The sequence below is a fragment of the Tachypleus tridentatus genome, chromosome 10, assembly GCF_004210375.1.
Source record: "Tachypleus tridentatus isolate NWPU-2018 chromosome 10, ASM421037v1, whole genome shotgun sequence".
NCBI lineage: Eukaryota > Metazoa > Arthropoda > Merostomata > Xiphosura > Limulidae > Tachypleus > Tachypleus tridentatus.
This window is the reverse complement of record NC_134834.1, coordinates 187642385-187670148: the sequence shown is the minus strand read 5'-3', so window position 1 is coordinate 187670148 and position 27764 is coordinate 187642385. Positions and strand designations below refer to the sequence as shown.

The 27764-nt window shown below is 33.7% G+C and overlaps 1 protein-coding gene across 3 annotated transcripts; it reads left to right on the top strand.

Annotated features, from left to right (window-relative positions):
- The first annotated feature begins 1355 nt into the window (after window positions 1-1355).
- Window positions 1356-27280, top strand: eIF5 (eukaryotic translation initiation factor 5). Of its 3 annotated transcripts, XM_076465814.1 has the most exons (12): window positions 1356-1490; window positions 10335-10449; window positions 11279-11526; window positions 14408-14489; window positions 14629-14801; window positions 15502-15618; window positions 22982-23131; window positions 24151-24309; window positions 25224-25385; window positions 25627-25791; window positions 26385-26510; window positions 26824-27280. In XM_076465814.1, exons 3-12 carry the CDS (start codon window positions 11452-11454, stop codon window positions 26944-26946), a joined length of 1332 nt encoding a protein of 443 aa, XP_076321929.1. In that variant the 5' UTR covers window positions 1356-1490; window positions 10335-10449; window positions 11279-11451; the 3' UTR covers window positions 26947-27280. The 3 variants fall into 3 exon arrangements, with proteins under 3 accessions (XP_076321929.1, XP_076321931.1, XP_076321930.1); XM_076465816.1 differs by lacking the exon at window positions 25224-25385 and having other exon boundaries at window positions 1359-1490; XM_076465815.1 differs by lacking the exon at window positions 26385-26510 and having other exon boundaries at window positions 1359-1490.
- Window positions 27281-27764: the final 484 nt, after the last annotated feature.

Here is a 27764-nt window from a genome sequence, read left to right as displayed (position 1 = left end):
AATAAACCAATATAAAGGAACGCCTTTATACCTATATTAATATAATAAATAAAATTATATATTCAAACATCTAATACCGCCCTCTACATTTCGACACACAGTTACACAACCCCCTTTCAAACATGTGGTCAGCTTCCGGTCAGTTACCTCTTTCTTTGTGAACCTGACGATGACCGAAGAAGGTCGAAACGTTGTTCGCTCTTCTATGTAAAGTGTTTTCTCAGCCCAAACGAGCCGTTTTTGCATATAAATATGGAACCATTCAGTATCTAATCTAATGCATATTTTTCTATAGCGCTTAATCTTCGCGCAGGCGCGAACTCTGTATGTTTGACTTTCCCGTTGGACATCGCGGGCCGAACTTTGTGAACCACTGAGCATACATTTATAATAAAGTTCTTAAATTATCCAGTCACGTTCTTTCAGAATTTGTACTCTCCAAATGTGAGTTTCTCGTTTTCAACAAGTATATAGGTTTATCTGATTGTTAAAACGCTTAAATTGATATCCATAATTTATTACACCTTGTTTAATCCGTATTCTTATTGTCTTAAAAGAATAAAGACATAAAAATGTGCAATATTGCAACAATGAGGCAACTTAGTCAAATGTATTGTAAGTCTATTAAAACTGTGAGTTGTACAGTTGGATTTCGTGCCTTAATTATTTCTTTTCCCAGGAAATACTCATACTTCCATTTCTTATCGGTATGTTAAAGCAATTTTTGTTTGTTATATATATATATATATATATATATTGTATTTAACATATTTCAATATTTCATTTTTTCTGTTCCGTTATATAGATTCCACTTAATTCTGGCTTCACTATTTTAACTAAATTTAATTTCTTATCGTTTATCTATAGGAAACTTTTCACAAGTTTTCAAGCGGAATGAAAAACATTCAGGTTTTATAGCCCTCTATAGTTGTTTCTTGTTATATCCGGGATCTATTTTATTAGATTGCAGATGCGCAGTTAAATAGTGAGTTGCCTCGTTTTTTGCAGATGTGGTGTTGGTAAGGTGTGTTGGTGTAATAATACGGTTCAGTGGATATTTTATTTGTAAACTTTTAATATTGAATGATTATAAGTCTGAGTAAATAACATTAAACATTTTATTGATACATGGGATTCATAATATTTGGAACTAGTTTATCTAAGCTAAACCTAAAAGCAAAGCAGTAGTTTAAAGTCTACCATACGTTTCGATACTTCCAGTATTACTGGTGTCTTCCTTACCTTAGTGGTTTTAATGCAATACTTACACTAAACTTTATCGGAAGCTCTGTATAAGTTGAGTTTTCCTATGTTATATCTTTGGGGTTTATATTAAGTAATTACAACTTATTTTTTATTTTAGGTTTCAATCCAGCAAAATTATAACTAGTTCTTACGGCGTGTTCGCCTTTCGAATTTTGGAACGTTGCCCATTTTTGTATCGACATTGATCAAAAGGTTTTATATGACGTCTATATCTTTTTGGATAGGTAAGTTTGTTGAAATACAATAAGACAGTCTTGTTGTAATTGAGTTAAAATAAGAATATTTTAAAGTAATAAATATTTTATGCAATTAAGCGTATTTATTAAAATGGATAGAATGTTTCTAGAATGTTCGTTGTACTTTAACCCTTTACTGCTGCTACTTTATCAACTACTGGTGTATTGTATCCAGATTGAAAAGATTGCAAGATACTTTTTAAAACATTTACGTGTCACTTTCTATAAGACTGAAACACTGTTTTTAATATTGTAGTTATGTACATTTTGTTTTAAGTAATAATTTTCTTTCTTGAAATGAAGATGAGCCTAGGCCTAATCTGAAAACTAAAAAAAATAACCTTTGTTTCTACAGGTGGTGAATTAGTTTGAAGTTAGTGTGATAACTGCTTCATTATGCAAATATTTTAAAGTGTTTTGATAATGTAGCTTTTGCTACACAAGAGTGAAAGCTACTATATTTTTGATTATCATAATCAATCTGTTAAGTGTTCAAAAATAATTTTACAATTTAAGATTTAGTGCTTTAGGTTACATAACTCGTGCATTTATATTAATATTACATAATTACTGATATTTAGGTCTACTGCTTTAAGTTTTCTAATTTAGTTTTGTAATGTACTTGCAAAAAGCATCCACTCTACAAGTATCCTGTATGCCAAATATATTTGGAAAAAATCTTGGGGCTTCTCATGCAATACTTGCTTATTTCTTGTACATAGGTTATCTTTAATTTCAAGGTTTTCTGTGGGTGAAGGACAATATCCAGCTGTAAAATTAAATATGTGAATGTCAGAAAGGCCTTACGATTTAACTTTTTTTTTTTTTTTTTTTTAAAGCAAGTTATTCTGCTTGGAGGTTTGTGGTAGTGAGTGATGTGACCTTTGTAATGTGATTTGCTTAATGTGTAACTGATTAAAACTGGTTATGCTGGAATACATCATATGTATAGCTTAGATAAATGCCTCTGCAAAGATATAGCAAAAGGTTGTCTATCACAACATAGATGTAAAGGGGATATACTGTAGGCCTTATTTCACAACACATTTAAAGGGTTATTTAACAATCAAAATTGCAGAGTAGCTACCTAAAACAGTAATATGCAGAGATTTATTAAGTCTCTCTTTAGAACAGATTCAATTTCAGTGTTATCTGTCAGTTTGTATTAATTTAATTGAATAAACTTAACAGTATTTTAACTTTTTCTGCAGTTGTGAAGGGAAAAAGAAATGAATTGGATGTAGTGCAGAAATACATTGTTATATGTGCAAGAAAGTATTATGTCAGTGTAACAAATTGACAGGTTTATGAGCGTAATGATTTTATTTTAGAACCTATTTTGAAAGAACATTTCTGAAATGCGTATGGTTCATTTGTCAAGATGTGCACCTTTATGTATATATGCTTTGAAACCTTCTTGACAATATTTTAATATAGACATCATATGAACTTATCTGGTTTTGCTTACTTTTCACTCTTCATTGGTTGCAGAAATAAAAAAATTGTTGTTAAAAAGTTGTCACTTTCAACAAATGTAGGTGGGATCCATCCATTGTACTGACCTGCATATTGATACAAGGAATGTTGAGAAATTCTGTATAGAATATGGCAGACTTTGTCAAATTTATTTAACTGTTGTATGCAAAAATAAGTATTACAAATGTATTTATCCTCATATGTTAACTTCTACCATCAGCTCCTTGGAGTCAGTTAAACTGGAGTACAAAATTGATTTTGTGAAGGAGGAAACAACTTTTGACTATCGTACAGTTTGCATAACACTTTAGAACTTCAATTCGTTGCTGTTTGTTTTTTTTAGTATCTTAATGTATTTCTATTTATTCACTTTAACCACAAAATATATCTGTAGTGTAGGGTATAATTAACAAACCCTGTATTACTGTTATATATAATGTGCTCAGTATGATCCTCCCCATTATGTAAATGTTAAACAAGCTTCCAGATAAAATTACTTATTCAGTGATATACACTGTATGTATGTATCTGAAAAAAAGCCAAGAAATTAAAAATTCATGAGGTCAGTTTTAAACCCAAACATGGTCTGTTATTAATAATTCTGCAATTTCTATGCAGCCGTATTCTGTGCAATATTTTTTTTTAAAGAAATAATTTAGTTCATAAATGCATCTCATTGATTTAATGTGAAAGTTTAAATCACTGGATCAAAGCTTTAATTACATCTTGGTAATTAATTGTATACTTCATGTACTCCAGTTATCAAACTGTTGCTTATCTCCTCGTATGGGATTGAAAGTGCAAGAGGATGTTGAAGGCTGAGCTGTTCTTCCTAAAATGTTTTTGCCATTTTTATTTACAAAATTAGTTATTTTGAAGGAGTATTTGTTTTAATGGATTTCTTTTTATTACTTGAAATGCACACAATTTCCTATAGAACTTAATAGGCTTGGCTTGACTTTTACCTGTAAGCATAAGATGTTTGTTCTTCAACATGGATGTTGTTTGTGCCATTTTAACTGAAAACTTGTTTTTTCATGATATTTTGGCAATATCTTTTAAAATGTGTTAATGTAGATTAAGTCATTGTATTTTTAGTTTTCTAACTTAAAAAAAATTTTTACTTGCAATGTAATATCAATACTTATTTTCTACTCTTTGTTAGTATAACTCCAATCCAGAACTTGGTTGAATTTTTTAATTCAACTGTTGACAAGAATTTATATAAACAAAACTTGTGTCTGAAGCCCTGTACCTCTCAAGGCTTCTTTCAAACATTCATCTAATTTGATATACTTGCAAATAACAAAGTACTTTAAAGTTCAAGCTTTTGAGTAGTCATTTTTAAATTGGTAACGAAATGTCTAATTGTACAGTTGGGAATTTTGTAGTTGTAGTATTATAAATTTTTATAAGTTTTTTTCTCAGACAGTTAAACTGTAGTTGGTTTTTGTTCCTTAAAATTTGATACTTGAAAGGTAAATTTTACTTGTGACAAAGAGCTGGCAAAATTCATGGCTTAACTTGGAGGGAATTAAGTTTAAACTTTGAGAGCAAAATTTGGATGTATGAGGGCAAATATTTGCCTTGTGATTCATGCATTTCTTTTGAATAAATTGAACAGCATATAAATCGGATAAAATTGAAATGTACAAAAAGGTAAATTGTGAATGACATGAAATCATGTAGAAGTTTTTCATAATTTTCTTAGTTTCTCTAATTCAGCTACATCTAGTATTACAGGTAAAGTAATGGAGGATGAGCTTTTGGCATTAAGATGTTGTAGAGGTTATGCAAAATCTTTAGTCAAATTGATTTGGTAAACTCTCAAAACTGAAATATTTTACAAATTCTACTATTGTGTGCATACTGCTGGGAATGTCTAATGAAAATCCAATTTTTTTTAAGGTATAAACTTTTAATTTTAGTACAGTTCTGTACTGTTTCACAGAAACAAAGATAGGTGTTGGTTTCTTGGAGTAGCACTTATGAACTGTTGACCATCTGTACTACCCCTTATCAATAGTAGAGGAATGAAATGAACTAAAATGTTGCAAACAAATGTCAATTCTTGCACATAGGGGATTTAAGAAAATTCTCAATGTATCCTTTTAAAATTAAGAAATTGAAACTTGTATATTAATTGATATTAACTACATTTAGTGCTAAGTTATGGATGAGCTAGTTTAATTTTAAATACAATTCTGAAAGTTTGACCTTTGCCCTACTTCTAGGGAAAAAGTTCTCTCCTCAATCAGAACATTATGATCCATGTTAAGGTTATTTCCACTAATATTACAATTGTAATTCATATTATAACTTGTGAATTACCTTTAACTTATAATTGTCATCTGTTGCATGCTTCCCCAACTGATCAAATAACCTAAATCGTTTTATAAAGCAGTAGTGTCCTTGCAGACAAACATTTAAATTTGATTCGATGTCATTTGTCATAGATGTAAGTTGAACAAGTTTCCAACAATAAGGTCTGAGTTATTCCACTTGTGACAGTTAATAATCAGTTTAAATTAACATCATTTATGTCATCCATCTTTTTTCTAACAACTTTTTCTATCCAATGAACTAACTTCTCTTCCACACTACCTTGTTTTAAGCTTGCATTTATCACCTTTTTATGTATGTTCTGAAAATCCAAATACATGAAATGTACATCTTTACCTTCATCTACATAAACAATACTTGTTTATTGAAGTATTTAGTAAGGGAAATTTTTCAGCTAATGAAACTACGAGGTCTGTTAAAAATACGCGGACTGACGTCATAAAAACAAAATGTACTTTATTTAGAAGTTACAGGTCTGGGACCCCTTCAAAGTACTCTCTATCCCAACGCACACACTTATCCCAACGGTGTTTCCACTTGTTGAAACAGTCCTGGTACGCTTCTTTGTAATGTCCTCCAGCTCCTTTGTGCATTTGCCTTAATCTGGGAATCATTCCAAATCTTCTTCCTTTCAAGGGTCTTTTGAGTTTGGGGAACAAGAAAAAAATCATAAGGAGCAAGGTCAGGTGAGTAGGGGGTGGGGAAGAACAGTGATCGAGTGTTTGGCCAAAAACTCGCGAGTTCTGAGGGCTGAACTTCGCAGCAATGCAGTGCATCTTTAATTTTTCAGTCAGAATCTCGTAACAAGATCCAACTGATATCTCACACTCTTCAGCAAGCTCCCTGATAGTCAGACGTCGATTTGTCCGCACCAGGGTGTTGATTTTGTCGACGTGTGGGTCGTCAGTTGACGTGGAAGGACGTCCAGGGCGCTCATCATCTTCATTGGACTGTCGACCACCCTTAAAACGTTCATGCCACTTGAAACATGCCGTACGCTTCATAGCAACATTACCGTAAGCCGTGTTAAGCATAGCAACAGTTTCAGTCGCAGATTTTCCAAGTTTAACACAAAATTTCACAGCAAGTCGTTGCTCCTTCAGGTCATTCATTCTGAAATCCGCCAAACGAAAAAAATCGCACTTCACTTAAAACCGCGTTAGCTAATACACAAATAAAGATATCTGCAATCGGGAAATGGTGTCGTAATCAGCTGATCTGTGCGAACCTAGCGACACCAAGCGGATTCCCCTGGAACCAACTGGAGCCGCGCAATTCAAACAGTCTGCGTATTTTTTGAACAGCCCTTGTATATTGATTATTCAATATTAAATTATAGCTTACTTTGTAAAGCATCTTTTCAATCACTTATGACTAAGCTTCTAGTTATGAGAGGTAATGTTGGCCACCTTCCGATTTTTTGTGTGCCTGCTATTCGAACTAGCATAAATAACTATTCCATAACCTCTTTTGAGACCTTTTAGAAAATTGGGCCCAATAGCTTTTTAAATTTCCAAACTTAAGCTGTATTAACCCTTTGTGCACAAGTAGGTGTTAGTGCACTGATGTCATAACTTTTTGCAAAGGGCCTTTCATAATGATTGTATTTTTTACACAAGTTACCAACTGTTTTACTTAACTGATTTATAGATAAGTAGAGTAAATACCAGATAGTGTACAGGGATACTGAAAAAAGTCTTGGTTTGGTATTTGGAAGCTCTAGAGATTGTTCATATTTTAATATACAAATTTGAGGATCAAATTTTTCTTTCTTTTTGAACAGTACCTTGTAACCTTGTACAGATATCTGTATCATTTTTGTGCACAGCAGACTTGTACATTATCCTAAAAGTTTGCTACATTTTGTGTAGGTACATGGTAAATTAGCAGTTGTTGTCAGTGTTCTTTCTCTAATATGGGGTCAGTCTGTTGGACCTTGTGCACATTTATTTAATCTTGCCTTGTTTTCTGTCTATTAACTTCTTGAATTTTCCAGTAGTAAGATATTGGAGAAAAGATAACATAATATCCTATTCTTATCAGTCATCAGAACTGAGAATTTATCACCTGCCAAAGACCCTACTTGTAACTTCCTAACATTTTTCTTATCTTTAGTGTATTAAAAGAAATTCCTAGCGTTAACTTTTACACTTCTAGGAAACTTTTTTCCATAAGTTTTGATTTTTTTAATATACTGTTTAACTGTTAATATTCATCCAGTTCTCCCATCATAGCAGTAAATTTATAACATCCTTTCATTCTAAGCCAATCTGCTTTAATGGCAGTAACTTTTATTTGTGTAAAATGTGTGTATCTTGAATATTTGATACAATTCATTGTTCTCTAGTTCACAACTGTTAATGGTAATTTCAACCTTTCCAAACTTGAATTATAACCCAAATCCCATTAATCCTGGTTACCTATATGTAGCAAAACTCAAATATAATTGAGCAACAGCAGTTTAAACTAAGATGTTTCCCAATTTTTACATTCTTAACCACTTCAGTACTACAAGTTAATGAAGTTTTAATAGCATTTTCTTATAGGTTTCATAACCAATTGGGTGAAGAAAACCATTCTGAAGATTTTAAAATCTTAACTTTTCCCAACTTTCATGTCTAAACTTACCTATCCACTCCATAATATTGGCTTTAAATACTGAACTTACTTTCATTAGAGCTTTACCAGATGTCATAACATATTCCAACTAAGTCTTCAATTCTTAAATCCATGAATAGAAATCTAAATATGTAATTTCCTGATATTAACTTCATCTTTAACTTTTACAAGATGCAACTCAAATTTGTCATCAATTATCTACACTCAACTAAGTTTCAGCTTGTATTATAACAATTCTCCATTGTCTTGTGCTCTGAAGTTAAATTTGACACTTCTGTTATTACAACAGTACTGTTAAGTGTAGACTTAACTTTACTTTGGTTCTACACCACACTGTTTACTTGTCGTTTTTATAGCTGAGCTAACTGTTTAAATGCAACCTACTCCTTCCAAAGGCTTCCTTTTATCATGAATGATTTTGGTCAGTCCACTTGCAGTCTGCTTGTCCTCTGCACATAAGCCTCGTATTTGGCCCTATTGACCTATTTATTTTATCCCAACAATTTTATGGGATGTCCCTTATACTTGCCCATCCTACCACTCTACAGACTACATTACTTCTAGTGCCCTGTACTGCATCACCTTATCTCATGTATTCCACTCCCTTTGCTGGATAGCATAACATGATTCATTTCTCCATTTTATTTATCTGTTTATTTTTATAGAACTGTTCTATGCTGAAGTTGTCTACTTTATAACCTTAAGTTTTCCATTTCTGTCAGTGTCTGTTTCCTTCCATGCCATAGTTCCCAATCTGCACAGGCTAGAGATTTTAATGTTATTAGATATATTTGCTCATTGGTTAAATTTGCCTTTTTTAGTTCAAATAGTATTTTTAACTTCCAGAAAGTTGTTATTGGTTACTTTATTGGTTGTAAGTAAAAGTTCAGATCCTGTGAGTTTCCCATAGTTTACACTGTTACATTTAAAATAGCCTCTAGTTTCTCTTTCAATCTATAAAATAAACATGCACAACTTCACCACTAACTTTGTTAATGTCAGTCCTGAATTATTAAAATCTATTTATACCTATTACACTTTCCAAGTTGTTAATACTTTGTACAAATATTACTTGCCCCTCCCCTCAACACTGTTAAACCTTATGTGAACTAAATAGCTCGCTACTTTATGTTCACACTAAAGTATTAAGTTTTGATATGTGAAAGTGACTTTGTTTTTAGGTAATTGGGTATTAGTGTTTTAGCTAATTTAACTGAAGATGATCTCCTGGCTTGAATAAAATTGTACCCCACTTGCCAAGTGTGATTTCATTTTCTTAATATGCATTAGGAAAAACTTGTTTATAATCCTTCAGGTTCATAAAGTTAAATGGTCCCACTCATTCATATAGTTACCTGTTATGGTTCTTTTGTTATTGTGCATCATATTTTTGCAATATGTAACTTTGAAGTATTTTTGTATTGCTTTACATTGCTTTGTTTTGGGGTCTTAATTTTACTTTGTTCTCACCAAAATTGATGTTTTTTTGGCCACCTACAATACTAATACCAAGCCCTATCTTAATTTGTTTATTTGTTAACCTGACAAAATAAACTTTTGTTATTAATACAAGTTAATACAAGTAAGTACTAATTGGGTTCTTAACCAGTGGTAAGTGTCATATTCCAAAAAACTTGGAACTTTTGAACATTTTTGCTGACCCACAGTCTTAGATGTGCTACAGTAATAAAACATGTCTGGTCCTAGTTAATGTAATGAAGGTATGCAAAAAATATTTAAACTAGTGCTTTCCAGGAAAATGTTTAGTTAACAAAATTCATTTGTTAGAGCTTGGAGATATTCTTTCCATAACACTAGATAGTTCCTTCTGTATGAGAAATTAATGTAGGTTCATAACCTACAACACTTGGTGTTAATTTTGATTTGTCTGTTTACTGTATAATTGTGAGCCTGTCGCCAAGTTCATCTAAAAACAAAATTGTTGGCAGAAAAGTTGAACATCATAAATGCCATGTTAACTTCAATTTCTCGCAATAAAAAAAAAAGATTAAATAGAATATTATACCATTGTTCATATGATGCAGTTGAAGCTTGACATGCAATTCTAAGATTCTTGTTAAAATTGGGTTTTTAATCTTGAATGAGTAAAGCTTCAGGAATTAATGTTTGTAGGTATGCCTTGTGTATAATTAAATTTTTTTAGCTTTTTTTGCAAAGTGTCATGTGGTTTAATATGAGATTGAGGTTGTTTTGTAAAATGTTGCTTTCAAAATCACTTGCATACATAAAATCTTCATATGATTACATGAATTGAATTAAGTATTTGACAAAGTAAAACTGTCTGACTGTAACATGACATTCCCATTTTATTTCCACCTTGATACACGTTAGTTTCATAGCAAAAGTTTTTAATTTCATGTCAATTTTGATCAGAACTCTTAGGTCGAGGAAACCCAGCAAATTACCGGAAGTACGTCGAAAGACACGCTGATTTACCACTATCGTTTATGAATTGCACAGAGTCTAGAAAGAATTATTCAGTGACAAGGTAAGGTAAATTCCATATGTTGCTCCTTTGTATCTCTTAATCTTTTAAGAATTAAGTTGCTCTAGTCGCATGAAAGCAATCATCAAAAGCAAATATACATTGGTTTTAATATTTGGTGCTAAAAATTAAGACTAGTTGCAACAAATTTGCAAATATTTTAAGCCTGCTTTAATAATGTGTAAATAACCATTATTACAGTGGTAAATTTTTAGAATTTAGATAAATGTAAGTTGTCTTAACTTTTTCTTAAAGTCAAGTTGCATGGTAATTATGAAATTTCTTGACAAGCTGAAACAATGTCAGTGAAAGAACAATAAATTTTGACTGCTTCACTTATGACAGTTAAATGAATAAAATAAAAGATTTAATCTATTCTTGATTTTTAAGAAAAAATATTTAGTTTTTTACTCTACAGAAGTTTAAAGAAAGCTTGATATGGTGCTGAAATCAGACTAGTAAATTACAATAGGAACAAGTTATGGGGTATATTTATTTTCTAACAACTAAACTTAGCAGTTAAATACATTGGTTGAACATATGGATAATATCCACTTGTATTTTGAACTTGGAAGATGTTCCCTAGTTTCTTTCTATTAATAATAAAATTTGCATTGAGATCCTAAGATTTCCCTTGGTAGCTGTTTTAAAAATCACTGTTTTCTTTGAGTATTATATTAATTATATAATTAAAATGTACATAATGCAGCTATAGAATAAAACATGATTAAACTGAAACACCCCAGTTTTATTTTGAAATGTTATCTTTAAATGAATAGTAAAGTAATTTTGAGTGTGCTTAGGTCTTACTACCATTTTGCTTTTTCTATAGGTGTCTCTGCTATCATCAAAAACTAAACCCATTTCGGTCGTGACTATTGGCTTCTGTACACTGTTCCTTTGTTTTATTTTCTGCCAAGCCAACAGCATTAAGGCTTTTGGGAAGTGTGTGGGGAAGACCCCTTAAGCTTTTTATAATATCAAAATAAGGATTAGACAGCCAAGATGGGAAGTGTCAATGTGAACCGTAGCCTTTCGGACCAGTTTTATCGTTATAAAATGCCAAAGATTATTGCAAAGGTGAACTACCAGACTATTGGTGTTTTATTAATATGGGTTTTGTTCTGCATTCTTTGAAAATAGTTTAAGTTCATTATTTATTCATCCTGTTTAGGTGTTGATTGCTTTAAAAACTGTTTGGTTAAGCATTAGATCTTGTATATATTAAATTACTTAATAATTTAAGTAGAAATTATATGGTACCAAATAATTTAATTATTTGTTTGGTACAAATAAGACTAGTTTTATTATTTACTCCAGATTGCAAATTATATAAACAGCTTAATATGTTTGAACATATTTATTTATATATATAAATTTATAAAAGGTATAAAAAAATTTTAAAACATGCTCTGATGGTATAATATACAAGTTCATGTTAGGTGTTCCATTGTAATTTTATTTTTTAGATTTCAGCTGCTGCTAAATCATCTGAACTATTTTCTTTTCTTTTATGTAAACAAAATTGTAGTTTATTGTAAACTTCCTAATGCATTACTACATTTTTATTTATTTGCCTAGATTTATAGCAATGGACTGAAAAAAGCAAAACAAAATGGACAATAACTCATTTCTGAAAAATTCTTGGCATGGTGTTTATTTCATTTTGTAATATTGCCATTGTAGGTTTTAAAAAGTTAGGTTTCTAATGTAAAGGTCAATGAACATCTTGTTTAATGAGTTATTAAAACTACTTTTAGTTAACTTTATATTGTCCTACCAGATTGCATATGTATAGCATTGCACTCAAGTCAATTTCAAAAAGTAAATTAATTTTCACAGGATATGAACACGTTTGGAATGAAAATTTAACTCAAAATTTAATGCCATGCAAATTTTAGTTTATAAGGTAATGTTAAAAAAACTTATTCTAGTATAACATTTTACTCCAATAATTCTTTTACTTTACTCATATTATCAGTCAAAAAAAGGATAGTTTTTATAGCCTTCAATCTTGTTTTTTTTTATAACTATGCAATCTAATAAGACCCTTCTTCCCATGTCCACCTGTTTCACAAATTGCCAGTAATTTAAAACCATATTATGTATAACCATTTTACTGTATAAAATGTATTATGTTGCTTCTGTACAAAATTCTATTTCATTTCCAGTTGAATGTTCCCATAAATTGCATTTAGCTCAGCTTAATTTTTATAGCTCTTGTTGAATAGTTAGAAAGCCAGAAAAATTGGCATTTGTTTTTTTTATTTGGTGCATTATTTAATTGTTCAGTGTCACAGTACCATTAGTATTTAAAATCGCATTAAATTTCATTGGCATCTGACAGCAAAAAATCCAAGTATTTTCATTTGTGTTCTTTATTATGAAAGGAATTTTAGATTTTTAAATTTTTGCTTGTTATATTATACAAAAAAAAACTGCCTTTTTTTAAGGTGATTCAAAAGTACCCTGTACTTCATACAATTTGATACAATTTATGTTGTACATTTACAAAATGTTTTGCAACTTGCATGGTTGGATTATTTAGACATAATTCAAAAGGCACTGAAACAATAAGTAGATACAGATGAAGTTAACTATTTTAGAATAAGTGAAGTAGAAGAAAGTGTAATTTAGATTTTTCATCTTGTTGGATTGATCAACCTTTTATGGAACAAAAGTTTTATTGAAAAAATCTTTGTTAACTGCTGTGAATGAAAAGTGATTACGTTAACAATACTTTATTTGAAAGTTGTCAAACGGTATTCTCACTTTTCCACATTTACAGATATTTTTAGCAAGACTCAATGCTTGAAATGTCTGGAAGATGCACTGAACATATGTTTTTAGTATTAAAACTTAAACTTGTGGTTACAGACTTAGTATATTTAACCAAACCTGTAAGAAGGTTAATCGGTAAACTTATTTTTTCATCTGTATATCAGCTGCAGCTATGTACCTTGTAAAGTAATCTGATCACACAACCAATTGAAATATATTGCTTGCATTCCTGTTTCTCCAGTCTCTACTTTTCAAGACCACTAAATTTCAAAGTTCTTGTTTCTTTGTGGTCACTTAATAAAGATAAATTATTCACTTAAGTACAAATTAAAGAATTTTTCATCCAAATTCACTGAAAATGAACAAGTAGGTAGAAATAATGTTCACTCGTTATTTACTGATGATAGAAATTTTCGTAAGTCGAACCTTCATCCATAGTTTAGCTAAGATTTTAGGGGTTAAAATAGTTACAAAACTGATTATTGTTAAACATCAATGTTGGTTAATGTACAAAAGTAACGTTTTTTACAGTGGATAATATAAGAATTGATTGTCTGAACCAAGAGCCATTCTTCATATTTCATAAAATGAGTGTAGTTTCTTTATAAAAAAAAAAAAACAAAAAAAAAAACCTTTTTTGCTTTCATGTTGTGTTAAACTTTCTGGAGAGATCTTCTCTACTCCAGTCTCTTAATTTTTGTTGTATTCATGATGCATCATTTAGTTTGACAAGCACATTGTAAATACATTACACTTCCGTAATGCAAAAGCTTTGCATGTTTTTGTTTTGAAGCTCTTTCCGAGTTTAATTTGTATCATAGCTAAATACCTTTTGACCATAATAAGGTTCATAGTATTAGAGCTTGGATTTGTTTAATGTAGGAATTAAGAGAGCGTTAGTATATAAAAACAGGCCTAGAAATCGGAAGCTACTAAAATCCAAATACAACCAGCAGTATTCGTGCTATTACAGAGCTTATTTTAAATGAAGGAATTTTTTTATAAGTATTTTGGAGGAACAACTGTTAATGTAAGCTTCCAAATTTAAAGGTTTTTGTAACTTTTCATCTTTATATCTACTATGTGTGTTTACAAACAGTTTCTTTCATTTAAGTAATTTTTTTAGTGTATGAGATATTTGAATGTTTTCTAATACATCTTTCTTGTATACACTTGTTAGGTGGAAGGTAAAGGAAATGGTATCAAAACAGTAATTGTTAACATGGTGGAAATTGCCAAGGCTCTTAATCGACCTCCGACTTGTAAGTTACCTTTCCAAAATAAGTGTCAAAGTTTATTTTGTATCAATATAATTGATTCATTTGTTTTTGGTTTAAATTTTGCACTTCAGTTTTTAAGTATTTACCTGTATTTGGATATGGATGATATTTCTCTCCACAGATCCAACTAAATATTTTGGATGTGAACTTGGTGCTCAGACTCAGTTTGATGTAAAGAATGAACGCTACATTGTTAATGGATCCCATGAGGCAGCAAAACTGCAAGACATTCTTGATGGCTTCATCCGTCGTTTTGTGTTATGTCCATCTTGTGACAACCCTGAAACAACTCTGGTAGGAAGTCGTGTATTTTAATATTTGTTCAGTTTTTGTATGTTTTAAAAATTTTACTTGATTTGTTTACTGGTAAGGTTTTATCATTGAAAATTGTAATTTACATGTACACAAACGTTTTAAAAATTTTACTGGCATATGCGCAACAAAACAGACCTGTGTAATCCAAGGTCTTAAGTTAACTACAAATGTTGAAATAATAAGCACATTTGATATGTATGCTGTGATGGATGTAATTCTTTTATCCCAGTATTTCTTCATCCCATTAAAGATTTCATCACATCACTAACTGTAGAGCTTACAGTAAAGTCAGAATATATCTTTATACATAACCACCTGACTACAGATTGTAGTAGATATGATGGCTTGCAACTGTCGTTTTACTTGATCAGTATATTAATCAGTTCTAATACACTTAAATGTACTTTTCATTAACTGGTTATGAACAGAAAAGCAAATTTTCTCATCACTTTGTTGGCTCATTTTCAACATCAGTTTCTTTAGTAAACTCTTCCTAAGAAAATTGAAGTTGATTTTGCATGTTGCAGAAAGAGGTTATTTAATATTGTGTATACTGATATAAGGTAAAGCCTTTTTTCTGAAATGCCACAGGTTGTATGATTAGTATTTAAATGACATTTAACATTTGAAAGAACAGATTTGGATTTGATTTTATGTTGGTGTTTGTTTTTTCCTCCAGGGTGTTCTTCAGAAGAAAGGACTTATCATGGTAAAATGTATTGCCTGTGGCTACAGTGGAACATTGGACTCTGCTCATAAGCTGATAACATTCATTCTCAAAAATCCACCACATCAGGTGAATTTCTGTTGAATATTTGTGCATGAAAAATTGTAATTAAAAACAAGTGCTTGAGTTTTCTTTGTAATGCAAGATTTATGAAAAAACTTGCAACATGATAATGCTATACAAAGATGAGTGCTGGGACCTTGCAGAACATTAGTGGCAGTTCTGTGTAATACCTTGTTATGAACTACTGCTCTGCATGAAATTTCCCCTACGGTTTTGCACAACAAGTTAATGTTGTCTCCTGTCTTCCAAATTCTATGAACATTTTAAATTTTAACAATAAGGTTTTTATTTTAGACTAGAAAACGTGTTTGTAGGCTCATGTTAAAATACCCGAGTTATCATTGTTTATTTTTAAAGTTCATCACAAACTTTAATACAGTGGTATTTATCAGACATTAAATTTGTGACAAACCTTGAAATAAATGTTTCTGAAAACTGGTATGGGTATTAAAACTAAAAGCAGAGTTCTTAGTTCATCTTCAGGTTAACAATGTCTGAATACAATGTTAAATTATTTCATAGACAACTTACTATATGGTGCATGTGTGAAAAGGTATTGGGAATTGGTATGGATGAAACTTCCATGGTTGTACTAATTTTCCCTTTAAGTATTTGTATATAAACTTCTGCATAACAGCTGTACCTGTTGGATTGTTATTTTCAGATATGCAGTATGTTAAATGTTATCATTATGACATGGTATAACTCTTTTTTTTTTTTTAAATCTTTTCTACTGTGCTAAATGTCTGGTTCACTATTGTCTTTTCCCCTCAGTGTGGATTCCTGTGCGTGGTGAGGGACCTCCCAGGAAGGTTCTGTTCTATCTAGTTGCCTTCTCTGGGATCTAAACATCCACCCACGTGTTTGCCGTGCGTGGCGACCTGTGAAGGGGAAGAGAGGATCCTGGTGGTTGAAGGGACCAACCCTAACACACCACTTTGGCCTCGAATTCCTGTAGACGGGCAGCCTTTGGGTGGCCCTCCTTGGGTCAATCGGCTCGTCCACTTGAGCTGGAGTCAACCAAGTACCAGTGTTGGAAGTTCTCAAAGGGTATTGTGGACATTGTGCCTGATGCTGGTGTTTGGGTATAGTGCTCACGAAACCCTGGCGTTGCTGCATTGTCCTTGCATGACTTTGTAGGGCTCCATGGTGGGTGGGGTCAGTGGGTACCGAATTTTTTTTTCCTGTGGATCCTCCAAAAAATTTAAATCAAATTGTAAACAGTCAATGGGTAAGCGACCACGTCTTGAATACTCGGAACAGCAATCTTCAACGTCAGTAACACACGCACCTCATTTTCTTATATTACATTCTCTTTTGGAAAAACCTTTAGGGCAAATGTCCCCCTTTTTTATTCAAAAGGGACTAGAAGGACTTGCTGGCTCTCCAAAGTCAGTAAAAAAAACTTTGATCTCGTGACATTGGTTGAAACATCCATATCCCAACACAGTTAACTCCTCTTGAATTCAAAGGCAATTGGGGATGTACCAATTGAGGTTACACTCCATGCTACCTTGAATTCTTCACGAGGAGTTATTGTTGAAAGGGATTTGAAGAACATTCCCGAGTCAGATTCTCGCTGGTCTCTCCACTCAAGGAGTTTCTGCAGTGAGGCGCATCTCCACTCGCAAAGATGGGGTTACACTGCCAACAAATACCCTCGTTTTAACATTTACTTCACCACGTGCACCTGCCACCATCAAGGCAGGTTATCTCATTTGCAGGGTTCGGCCATACATACCAAACCCTCTTCAATGTTTCCAATGTCAGAGATTTAGCCACTCGAAGACATCTTGTCATGGTTCCCTGAAATGTGCTCGTTGTGGAGGCAAGGACCACGATGCCTATGAGTGTGACATGAACCCACATTGCGTACACTGCAATGGTTCTCACCGCTCTTACTTTCATACTTACCCAAAATGGTTGGAGGAAAAAGAGGTGCTGAGTTTGAAAACAACACAACATTAGTTATCCTGAGGCTCGGAAATTGCTGTCCACAACTCCATCTCGGATATATATTGCTGCACTTCATTCCACAACTACAGTGGGAGTGCAGACAGATCTGTGCCTCCAAGAGAATCGTTTTCAAAACAAATGAAAAGCCTTTTGACCTCCGTGGTTAAAAAGGTTGATGAATCGACTTCCACACCCATCTCTGTTCCTCCCATACCTTCCAACAAACCTTAAGATCCACATCCTTCAGTTTCAAATACAGGCTTTTCTTCTGATACATCTTTTTCTCCCACCACAAGAGACAAAACATTTATTCGTTCGCGTCCTCAGTCACTGGATTCCCCTTTCAATAACAAAAACTTGCCCACCCGACCCAGAGCAGGATCCATGGAGGTTGATAGACCTCCTCCGACTAAAGACAGTAAAGAAAAAAGACGTGGTCGTAAACCGAAGGGTTCTCCAGCCACTTCACCTACCCGTTCTTAAAAATGGCCACCTTGATACAATGAAACTGTCGAGGTTTACGTTCTAATCTGGATGATATCAAAATGCTGATTGCTTCCTACCATCCTGTTTGTCTTTCTTTACAAGAAACATTTCTCAAAACTGCTGATACTGTCTCCATTCGGCAGTTTTCTCTGTACAGAAATGACAGGTTGTGTGATGGTCGAGTACATGGAGGGATGGCACTGTTGGTAAATCAACACGTGCCCACCCTGTCTTTGTCACTCAATACACCCTTGAAGGCTGTAGCCATCCGTGTTTCTTTGGGTCATACCATCACTGTTTGTTCTCTGTACCTGTCCCCTGGAGAGACATATGATTAATCAGATCTTGATGCTCTCGTTGAACAGTTGCCATCTCCATTTCTAATCCTAGGGGATTTTAATGGACATCATCCCCTCTGGGGAAGTGCTATTATTGATGGGAGGGGCCGATCTGTAGAGCGGATGCTCTCTGATCACAATCTTTCTTTTTTCAATACTGGTTCTTCCACTTTTCATGCACCTAGTCAGTCCTTTACTGCCATTGATCTCTCAGTTTGCTCCCCTTCATTATTCTCCCATTTTTCATGGAGGGTTGACAGTAATCCACTAGACAGTGATCATTTTCCGATCCTTTTGAGAGAGAGAGACTGGCCGTGGTCAATGCCACCCTACCCGCATGCCCCGGTGGAAGCTGGATCAGGCAGACTGGTCCACTTTCACTGCCCTCGCATAACTTGATCCTGCCATCAATAGACGACTGTGTAGCAGCGGAAACTGACTGTATTACACATGCAGCTGCTCAGTGTATTCCTAAAACCTCGACACGTTTTCCACGATATCCTTGTCCGTGGTGGAATCCTGTTTGCCACTTAGCACGGAAGGCTCAAAAGCGGGCCTGGGATACTTTTCGTAGATATCCCACACTTTCAAACCGGGTTGCTTTCCAACAGGCCCGTGCACATGCTAGGTGGGTAAGACGTCACAGCCAGAAGGAATCTTGGATTAAGTTCACAACCAGTATATCTTCTACCACCAGTTCCAAGATCATATGGGACAGGATTTGAAAGGTTAATGGACACTACAATTCTGTCCCCTTCTCGATCTTACTCTCTGATGGTCAGGAGGTGACTGATGTTTGGAACATTGCTAACACTCTAGGTGAAAGCTTTTGCCGGGTATCTAGCACTTCTGCTTGTTCCTCCACCTTCCTGGCCATCAAGACTCGGGCAGAGCGATCACCTCTTTCCTTTCGAACTGACTGTTTCTTTGACTATAATTGTCCCTTTACCCTGGTGGAACTAAAAATGGCCCTTCATCGGTCTGCCAGTACGTCTGTTGGACCTGATATTCATTATGACATGCTGCACCATCTATCTCTGGCTTCTCTTGATGTCCTTCTGATTGTTTTCAACTGGATCTGGCAGGAGAATGTTTTTCCTGATGCCTGGCACCAGGCTATTATTTTACCTTTCTCTCAGCCAGGGAAAGATCCCAAGATTCCTTCAAACTACCGTCCAATTGCTTTGACGAGCTGTCTCTGTAAGACGTTAGAAAGGATGGTTAATGCTCGTCTTGTTTGGTTCCTTGAATCAAACAACCTCCTCTCGCCCACCCAGTGTGGATTCCGTCGACAGCATTCCACCACAGACCACCTAATTCGTCTTGAAACATCTATCAGAGAAGCCTTTCTCAACTGCCAACATCTTGTATCAATATTCTTTGACATAGAGAAGGCTTACGACACAACATGGAGGTATGGCGTTTTGGGAGACCTCCATACATATGGGTTACGTGGTCATCTACCCATGTTTATTAAAAAATTTTTAATGGACAGGAGATTCCAAGTTCGTGTGGGTTCGACACTTTCCCGTTCTTTTGTACAGGAACTTGGAGTCCCTCAAGGCTGTGTATTGAGTGTTACACTCTTCAGTATAAAGATAAATGCCATCACTGAACAACTCCCTCTCACTGTTGCGAATGGGCTGTATGTCGACGACTTTCACATCTCATGTCAGTCGTGAAACATGAGATATATTGAGCGGCAACTACAAACCGCCCTCAATTGTGTACGGAAGTGGACTCTGGCAAACGGCTTTAATTTCTCTCTCCAAAACTGTATGCATGCACTTTTGCTGTTGACGGGTATTCACCCTGATCCTGAACTTCATATCGGTGAAGTTTTGCTGCCAGTGGTCCCGGAGACCAAGTTCTTGGGGCTTATCTTTGATCGTAAACTGACCTTTATACCACACTTAAAGCAGCTTGGTCAAATGCACAAGAGCACTGAACATCCTCCGTGTTCTCTTCTACCAGTTGGGGGGCAGATCGCTGCTCAATGTTAAAGGTATATCGTGCTCTTATTAGATCGAAACTCTATTATGGATCAATGGTCTATGGCTCTGCCAGACCCTCGCCTTAAAGATGCTGGACCCCGTTCGTCACCAAGAACTTCGACTCTGCACTGGGGCTTTCCGTACCTCTCCAGTTCAAAGTATATACATTGAATCTCATGAACCTTCTCTACACCTTTTGCCGTTTGCAACTATCTTTACAATATACTTCGAAACTTCATTCCTTACCAAAGCATCCCACCTGGAAATGTTTTCTTTCCTCGGTAGGCAGTACTTTTTCAGAACAGACGATCTGTCATTGCTCCGTTTGGCCTTCGCATCCGGGCGCAATTGGATGAATTGGGTCTGTCCTTGGATAACATTGCAGGTTCCACAGGTCGGCCCATCCCACCATGGCTTATTACAGCCCCCAAATGTGACCTTTCTTTCAGTCACCTAAAAAGGCAGATACTCCAGATTGGAAGTACCGTCTTTTATTCAATGAATATCTTTCAAACAATCATTCAGTTCCCATATATACAGATGGTTCCAAATCAGGTAATTCAGTGGACTCTGCTATGGTTTGCTATGGGTCAGTAGTTGCGCGCAGAATCCCTTCTACAGCTTCTGTGTTCACTGCTGAACTGTATGCCATATCTCTTGCCCTGGATCATATTGCAGCTGAACAGTACCCCAACTGCACTATTTATACTGATTCGCTTAGTTCTATACTTGCCTTGGAATCTCTACACGTTAGCTCACATCCTATTTTCGCTGATATTCAAACCGACTGGCCCATTTCTCATTAGCAGCTACTTCAATCCAGTTTTTCTGGATACCAGGCCATGTTGGTATTCGCATGAACGAGCTTGCAGACATGGCAGCTAAATATGTCTGCTTCAGCACCATCACTCCTGTGCCTATTCCGTACATGAACTATGGTGTTGTCTTCAAGGCTCGACTCCGTGCCAGCTGGCAGTCCACTTGGAGTAAGCAACGCAACAACTAACTTTTTCAAATCAAACCCAAAATTGGACTTGGCCATCTATCTTCCATAAAGTTCGAAGGAGGAAGTTGTTCTCACTAGGCTACGCATTGGTCACATTTTTTAACTCATCATTTTCTTTTATCTGGAACTGATGCACCAATGTGTAGTTTGTGTAACACTCAAATCACTATCAGCCACGTTTTACTTTCTTGCCATCATTACAATTCTCAACGACGGCAATATTTTAAACATATTTTTTCCCAGGGTCAGTCTGTAACATTGGACAGTTATTGGTGATGGTGACTCTGTCCACCTTGATAATGTTTTTAATTTTTTAATGGCCATTAATTTTGTTAATCTCATTTAAGTGTTGCATATTTATTCATTACACCTTTTTAATTGTTCCTTTTTTACAGTTTTAATCTCTCTCATTCAATTTGACATTGGACCATGGCTAGAACATTAAATAACTCGACATCAGGACTGGAAAGGCCAACTTCAGGTGACTAACACTACTGTTTGAACTATCCGTTTGAACTACTCGTTAGTCATCCTGGCGAGTTGTTGTTATACTTTTGCTGCATATCATTTCACACTTTTACTACTTAACTTTTTATTTCTGGCCATATTGACTCATAACCTGGAACCAGGACTGGAAAGACCAACTTCAGGTGACTGACGGTGGTTTTTATACTTACCTGTTAGTCTTCCTGGCGGGTTATGATCATTACCATTCTGCTACAGGTAGTCCTGTACAACTTTGACTGGATGTCAACATTGGTTTTTATGCCATTTTCTGTTTTAATTGCTGTTTTGATTTTATCTTCATTTACTTTTACAAATTTTTTTACAGGACATTTGGCTACTCATTGTTACAATTTTGCTATGTATTTTTTAAAACTTCTATTCTTTTACATTTTGATACTGGTTGCTATGACACAACCAGGACTGGAAAGACCAACTTCAGGTGACTGACTGTGGTTCTTGAACTTACCTGTTAGTCTTCCTGGCGGGTTATGATCATTACCTTTTTGCTGGAGTAAATATCTTACAACTTCTTTTACTCTGCCTTCTATCTTAACATTGTAGACTAGGTGTCAACATTGATTTTATACTTTTTTGTTTTACCTTCATTTCCATTTATGTCTATTACTACATTTATATTTTTTACATTTTTACCGAATGTCTGGCGCAGATAGCCTCGCTGCTTTGTGCCATAAAACACTAACTCAATCAATCAACAATCAACTTGTCTTTTTAACAGTGTAAATGTATACAGAGTAGTGATAAAGTAAAATAAACTGTCTGTATTGAGACTTAACATTTGTAAAGTGATCAAAATATGAATTTTAAACATCAAAAGATATTTCTCCAAATGGTTTGAACTTTGTTCAGCAAACTGTGTTGGATATGTTCCCAGATTTCATTATTATACTTGGTGAAAACTGATACTCATTCAAAATGACTGATTTTATTCTGTGATTGAAACTTCTTCATGAGAATACTTTATTTTAAAATGGGCATCTTGTGTGCCGAGATGAAGCTACAAGACATACTGGATGACCATTAGTGTACCTGACAAAAGTTTAATATCACTTAATGTCTTCCAGAGTCCTGGAGCAACAGGATCATCAGTCCAGAGTGGTAAGAAGAGCAAGAGAAAATCCAAGGAAGACTCTTCTGGAAAACACCAAGAGAATGGGGAAGATGGAGACAGCCCTCAGCATGATTCGGACCCAGATGTCTGTGAGAACACTGCTGTAAGTGCTTTTATTTATCACTTGTCAGGTTCTGGCAGAAGAAACATTGTATCATCAGCTGAATGTAAGATCTGTTAGTTATATAATTATTGGTATTTAACTTTCCCTTTTAAAAGTATAAAGTTTACCACAGTGTATGATGTTTTTTATTTATAAACATTTTTTAAAGTGTAATGTAATACAAATAGAATGTGCCAATTTAACAAATCCTATTTGATTATTTTGACCATACAGTGTTAATGTGTGATGGTTTTATGTGAATAATTGAACCACTAATAGTAAAGTTTTTATTCTAACAATTTTGGTATCTTCAAATATAAAGAACATGCTTAAACTTAGCTGTTTTTCAGAGATAAAGTTGATCCATGAACCATCAGGAAAATAGTTGTATGATATGTATAATAGTTAGTTTTACTTTTTCCAAGTTATTAACTTGAATATTTTTATTTTAAAAAATTCCATTTGTTTGTTTATAAGACTTTGTATTAGTAATTACTTGGAGTTCCCAGCCCTTAATCAGAAGTTATTCAAAATTTTCATTAAATATTGTGAACATTAATGAAAATGTAATCTTTAAGCCCTGTTTTTAATATTTAAGGTTCTTTGATAGGACACTGCTTACTGACTTTTCAGTTTAGTTAATATTTCAAGTACCAAACATTATTTATAAAACAAGAACACAAACAGTTTTATTTTGTAAAATAAATATTCAGATGTTTCTACTTGATAAACAAATTGGTTTTAATCCTGTATCATCAGATATTTTGGACCTTTTTATTTGGTTTAATAAAATAATAAATGCAGACTTTTATGTGAATAATAGGGTTTGTGGGTTTCAGCTAAGTGGTATCCAATCTACACTGGTATGTAACATCTTGGATGCCACTTATGATGCAATATGTATTAATTGCAGGAAGTTTTAAGCAGAGCCTTGCTAAATTTTATATCTCAAAAGTTACACGTGAAGAAATAAGTTTGTTAGATTTACCTGTGCCTTACTTTAATGGATGTACACACAGGTGAATGGAGATGATGTTGATTGGAGTGTGGATACTGATGACTTTGCTGTTGCTAAACGTATGGAAGACCTAACTGCTGGAGCTAAAGGACTCATGTTGAATAATGATTTGGAAAAAACCCAGCAGGAACGAGTGAACATATTCTATGAATTTGTGAAGGCAAGTTGTGTTGAGCTTGTTTATTCCATCATTTTTGTATGTTTATTTTAAAATAATTAAGCTATCAAGATTTCCATCCAGTCCTGGCACTTGCACTAAGTTTTTGGTGTCTTTTTAGGTATAAATGGGGAGAGGGGGGAGGGGGATTCACTGAGCATGTGTGAAACATTTGGCAAGATTATTGGAAGTAGTGTCAAGCAGTAATATGGTTATGCTAAAATCAGTTGGTAAGATTTTAAACAGGTAAGTTGTGGAATACTTAAATTTTGACTGAGGTACACATCTACAGTTTATTCAGTAATTAAAACCCTTAGAATGACCTGTTTTAGTCAAAATAGGAGATTCTGTGGAAGGGTGGTGTTGATAAAACATGAGGTGAAACTTAGCTGCAGTTAAATTCTGCCGTAATTTTCATGCTGCATGAACATAACTATTTTAACTATTAGTTTTTAAATGGAAATAGACAAAATACTGTCTATTGGATCATTTTATAAACTATTAGATATCTATGCCTTTTGCATAATGCAAAAATAATTGACATCAGATCTCTAAAAACATGTATATAATTGTCTAAAAGGTTAGACCAAATGCAAAATTTGATTTTAGTATACCAATTTTTTTTTTACATCAAGAAATTACCCCTTCTACGTGTTTAACTGTTTTTCAGACAAGCTATTCTAGTACAGGGGTTACTTTTTTCTTGCATGTTAAAACAACAAATCTAGATCCTGTACAGAAATTGTGAACTTACAGATAGTAAGTCCAATCTAATTTTATTGTAGTAAACAAAAAAAATTGAAATGTTGTGGATAAGACTGAAATCATTATTTGGTGTGTGCCATGCATGTTTTTATTAGTAGTGTAATATGGAGAAATGTAAAGTATTTCACTTGATATGATCTTGTTTTCAACAGAAACATAAGGACAATAACACACTTGACAGCACAATTAAAGAAATTCTGGCAGAAGCAGAACGATTGGATATCAAGGATAAGGCACCTTTGGTGTTTTGTGAATTACTTTTTAATGAAAACATTATCCACCAAATCAAACTGCATCGTATGCTGTTTCTTAGAGTAAGTGTTTTACACAATACAATTTGTGTGGGTTGGAAATTCATGTGATTAAACTTGTATCAACCAATATAGTTTGTGGAAAATAAATTTATTATGCATATTATTTGCTATAAGAAGTTAGAATCCTTAATGTTGATATAAATAATTTAGCTGTTTCATTGTTAGGTTCAACAGTATTTAAGTTTCTGTAACTTTTGTGGTATGTTCACGAAGTGTAATGTTGCATCTTTTTCTCCTTCAGTTCACCCATGAAAACCATAAGGCTCAGAAATATTTGCTGGGTGGCTTGGAACAGGTAGTGAAGCTACATAAAGACAGTCTGATGAATAAAATTCCTCATATTTTAAAAACATTTTACGATACAGATATATTGGAGGAAGAAGTCTTGATTGATTGGGACAAAAAGGTAATTTTTTTTTGTTAATTGTAGAGAATGATTTAATATCTAGACAACTTTTAGTACTGGAATTGGGCAGTTAACGTGTATAATCAAGGATGTAGATCATTTATAAACATTTGAATTTGGGTAATATTGCAAAAGTAATGCACTAATCATTCACTGTTTCAGATTTTTAAGTAATTTTAAGATATTGTAATTTTTTATTAATTCAAGGTACTGTCATGACTAATAAAAAGGAACATTGTTTAGTTTACTGATTCATCATAATTTAAAATTATGAGAGTAACAAGTTAGAGGCAAACAGTTTTAAGTTGAAGCTCCACCAATCTTTAGCTGTTCAGGGTTTACTATTTCAGCTGTATGATAAAGAAATTGCCATGAAATGAAATTGTTACATTTCCTTCATGTAAGTTTGGCTACAGTAGTAGAAACATTACTTGTTTTCAGTAATTTGAATAGTGTAGTACAAATAAAGTCTTAATATTTCATTAAGCATTATTTTCAAAATTCTAGGATGTGTAGTTCAAAACCAAACCAAACATCTTGATGGTATAAATTAAGTTTTGATACAAATTTCAATATAACTTTTAATTGATCAGGTTTCAAAAAAGTACGTTAGTAAGGAGATTGCTCAGGAAATCCATGAGAAAGCTAAACCCTTCATAAAATGGCTGCAGGAAGCTGAGGAAGAAGAATCTTCCTCTGAGGAAGAGGAAGCAGTGGAAGTATGTTAATTTGTACTTCTTGAACTTAATTTCAAACCATTTTTTAATAGCTTACAATTTGTAGAGAATCAATAGTGTTAAGTTTTACTAAAGTTAAATTCTAGAAATGGAAGAGAACGAAGATTGTTTCATAAATTTAACCCTTAAATTTATAATTGGCAAAGTTTTTCAGCATCTGTCTGTAGGACCAGTGCAAATGTTTCACTGAACAAGTTTTTTTCCACACCCATAGGTGGTTTCAGTTTTGGGTGAGATTGGTCCTTTGCTGAAAGCTGCTGATTTATTTAAGGCATTTTATTTTGTTTTAATGTAGGTTGTATATTCGGACCGGCACATCAGCACAAAAATTCAAGAAGTGAAGGAAGAACCTAAGCCAGTTTCCACCACAGCTGGAGTGGAGAACAGTGAGGATGACATAGATATTGATGATATATAAGGTGTTTAATCTGTGTCGATTTCTATTCTTAATATGATATTTTAGTTTATTCAATGTTAAGTAGGTTTATTCCAAATGCTAGCATGATCCTTTCTGTGGGTGTGATATGTAAGTTTACACCTGATATAACATGTTAATCTTGATTTTGTAGCATTCTTTATTTGCTTTCAATGTTTTGCTAACCTGCAAACAAATTCCTGATTGGTGCTTTGAGCTCTTCTGCTGAAGTGTTAAGTGATATGAAAATATTGAAGATTTTAACTAGAAAATTATGGTGATATTTAGCTTGGTTTGGGAAATGAAACAAAATAAAGATTATTCTGTACCATGTTTATTTTAGTTGTCAATGTTTTCTTTGTATTAGGTTATCCTTTAAAAACCCCTTACACTTCCATTACACAGGAAGGCAGTTTATTGCACAGAAATGGAACTGTACTTGCTACAGTAAAGTAAGCTGTTCACAACACTCTGCTACCTTTCTTCAAATTGCCGTTTTCTCATTATAGTAATGAGTGGCTTTGTTTACTCACAGCATTGGTAGAATGTTAGTTTTGTGTAAAATAAGTAGTCTGAAATTAAATTTGACAAACATTTTGTGGTATAATATTACCATATTGCTTCAAACTTAAGACTCCTCTTTAACATTTTTACAAACTGAAAATTAGGTTCTTAACCTTAAACTATTTTTCAGTCTTAGTCAAAAATGTGATTTTCCTTGGACAATTAAGATTTTTGAAGAGATGCTGAATTAACAAACAGATAGTACTCAACTATAATTGTAATCCAAAGTGCTACAGAAAATAAGATCCTTAACCTAG

Excerpts from the sequence above, each read along its gene's own strand:
- eIF5 (XM_076465814.1), top strand. The coding sequence starts at position 11,452 with ATGGGAAGTGTCAATGTGAACCGTAGCCTTTCGGACCAGTTTTATCGT. Across the intron at positions 15,619-22,981 it reads TCAAAAATCCACCACATCAG|AGTCCTGGAGCAACAGGATC; the intron begins GTGAATTTCTGT and ends AATGTCTTCCAG. Across the intron at positions 24,310-25,223 it reads TATTCTATGAATTTGTGAAG|AAACATAAGGACAATAACAC; the intron begins GCAAGTTGTGTT and ends TGTTTTCAACAG.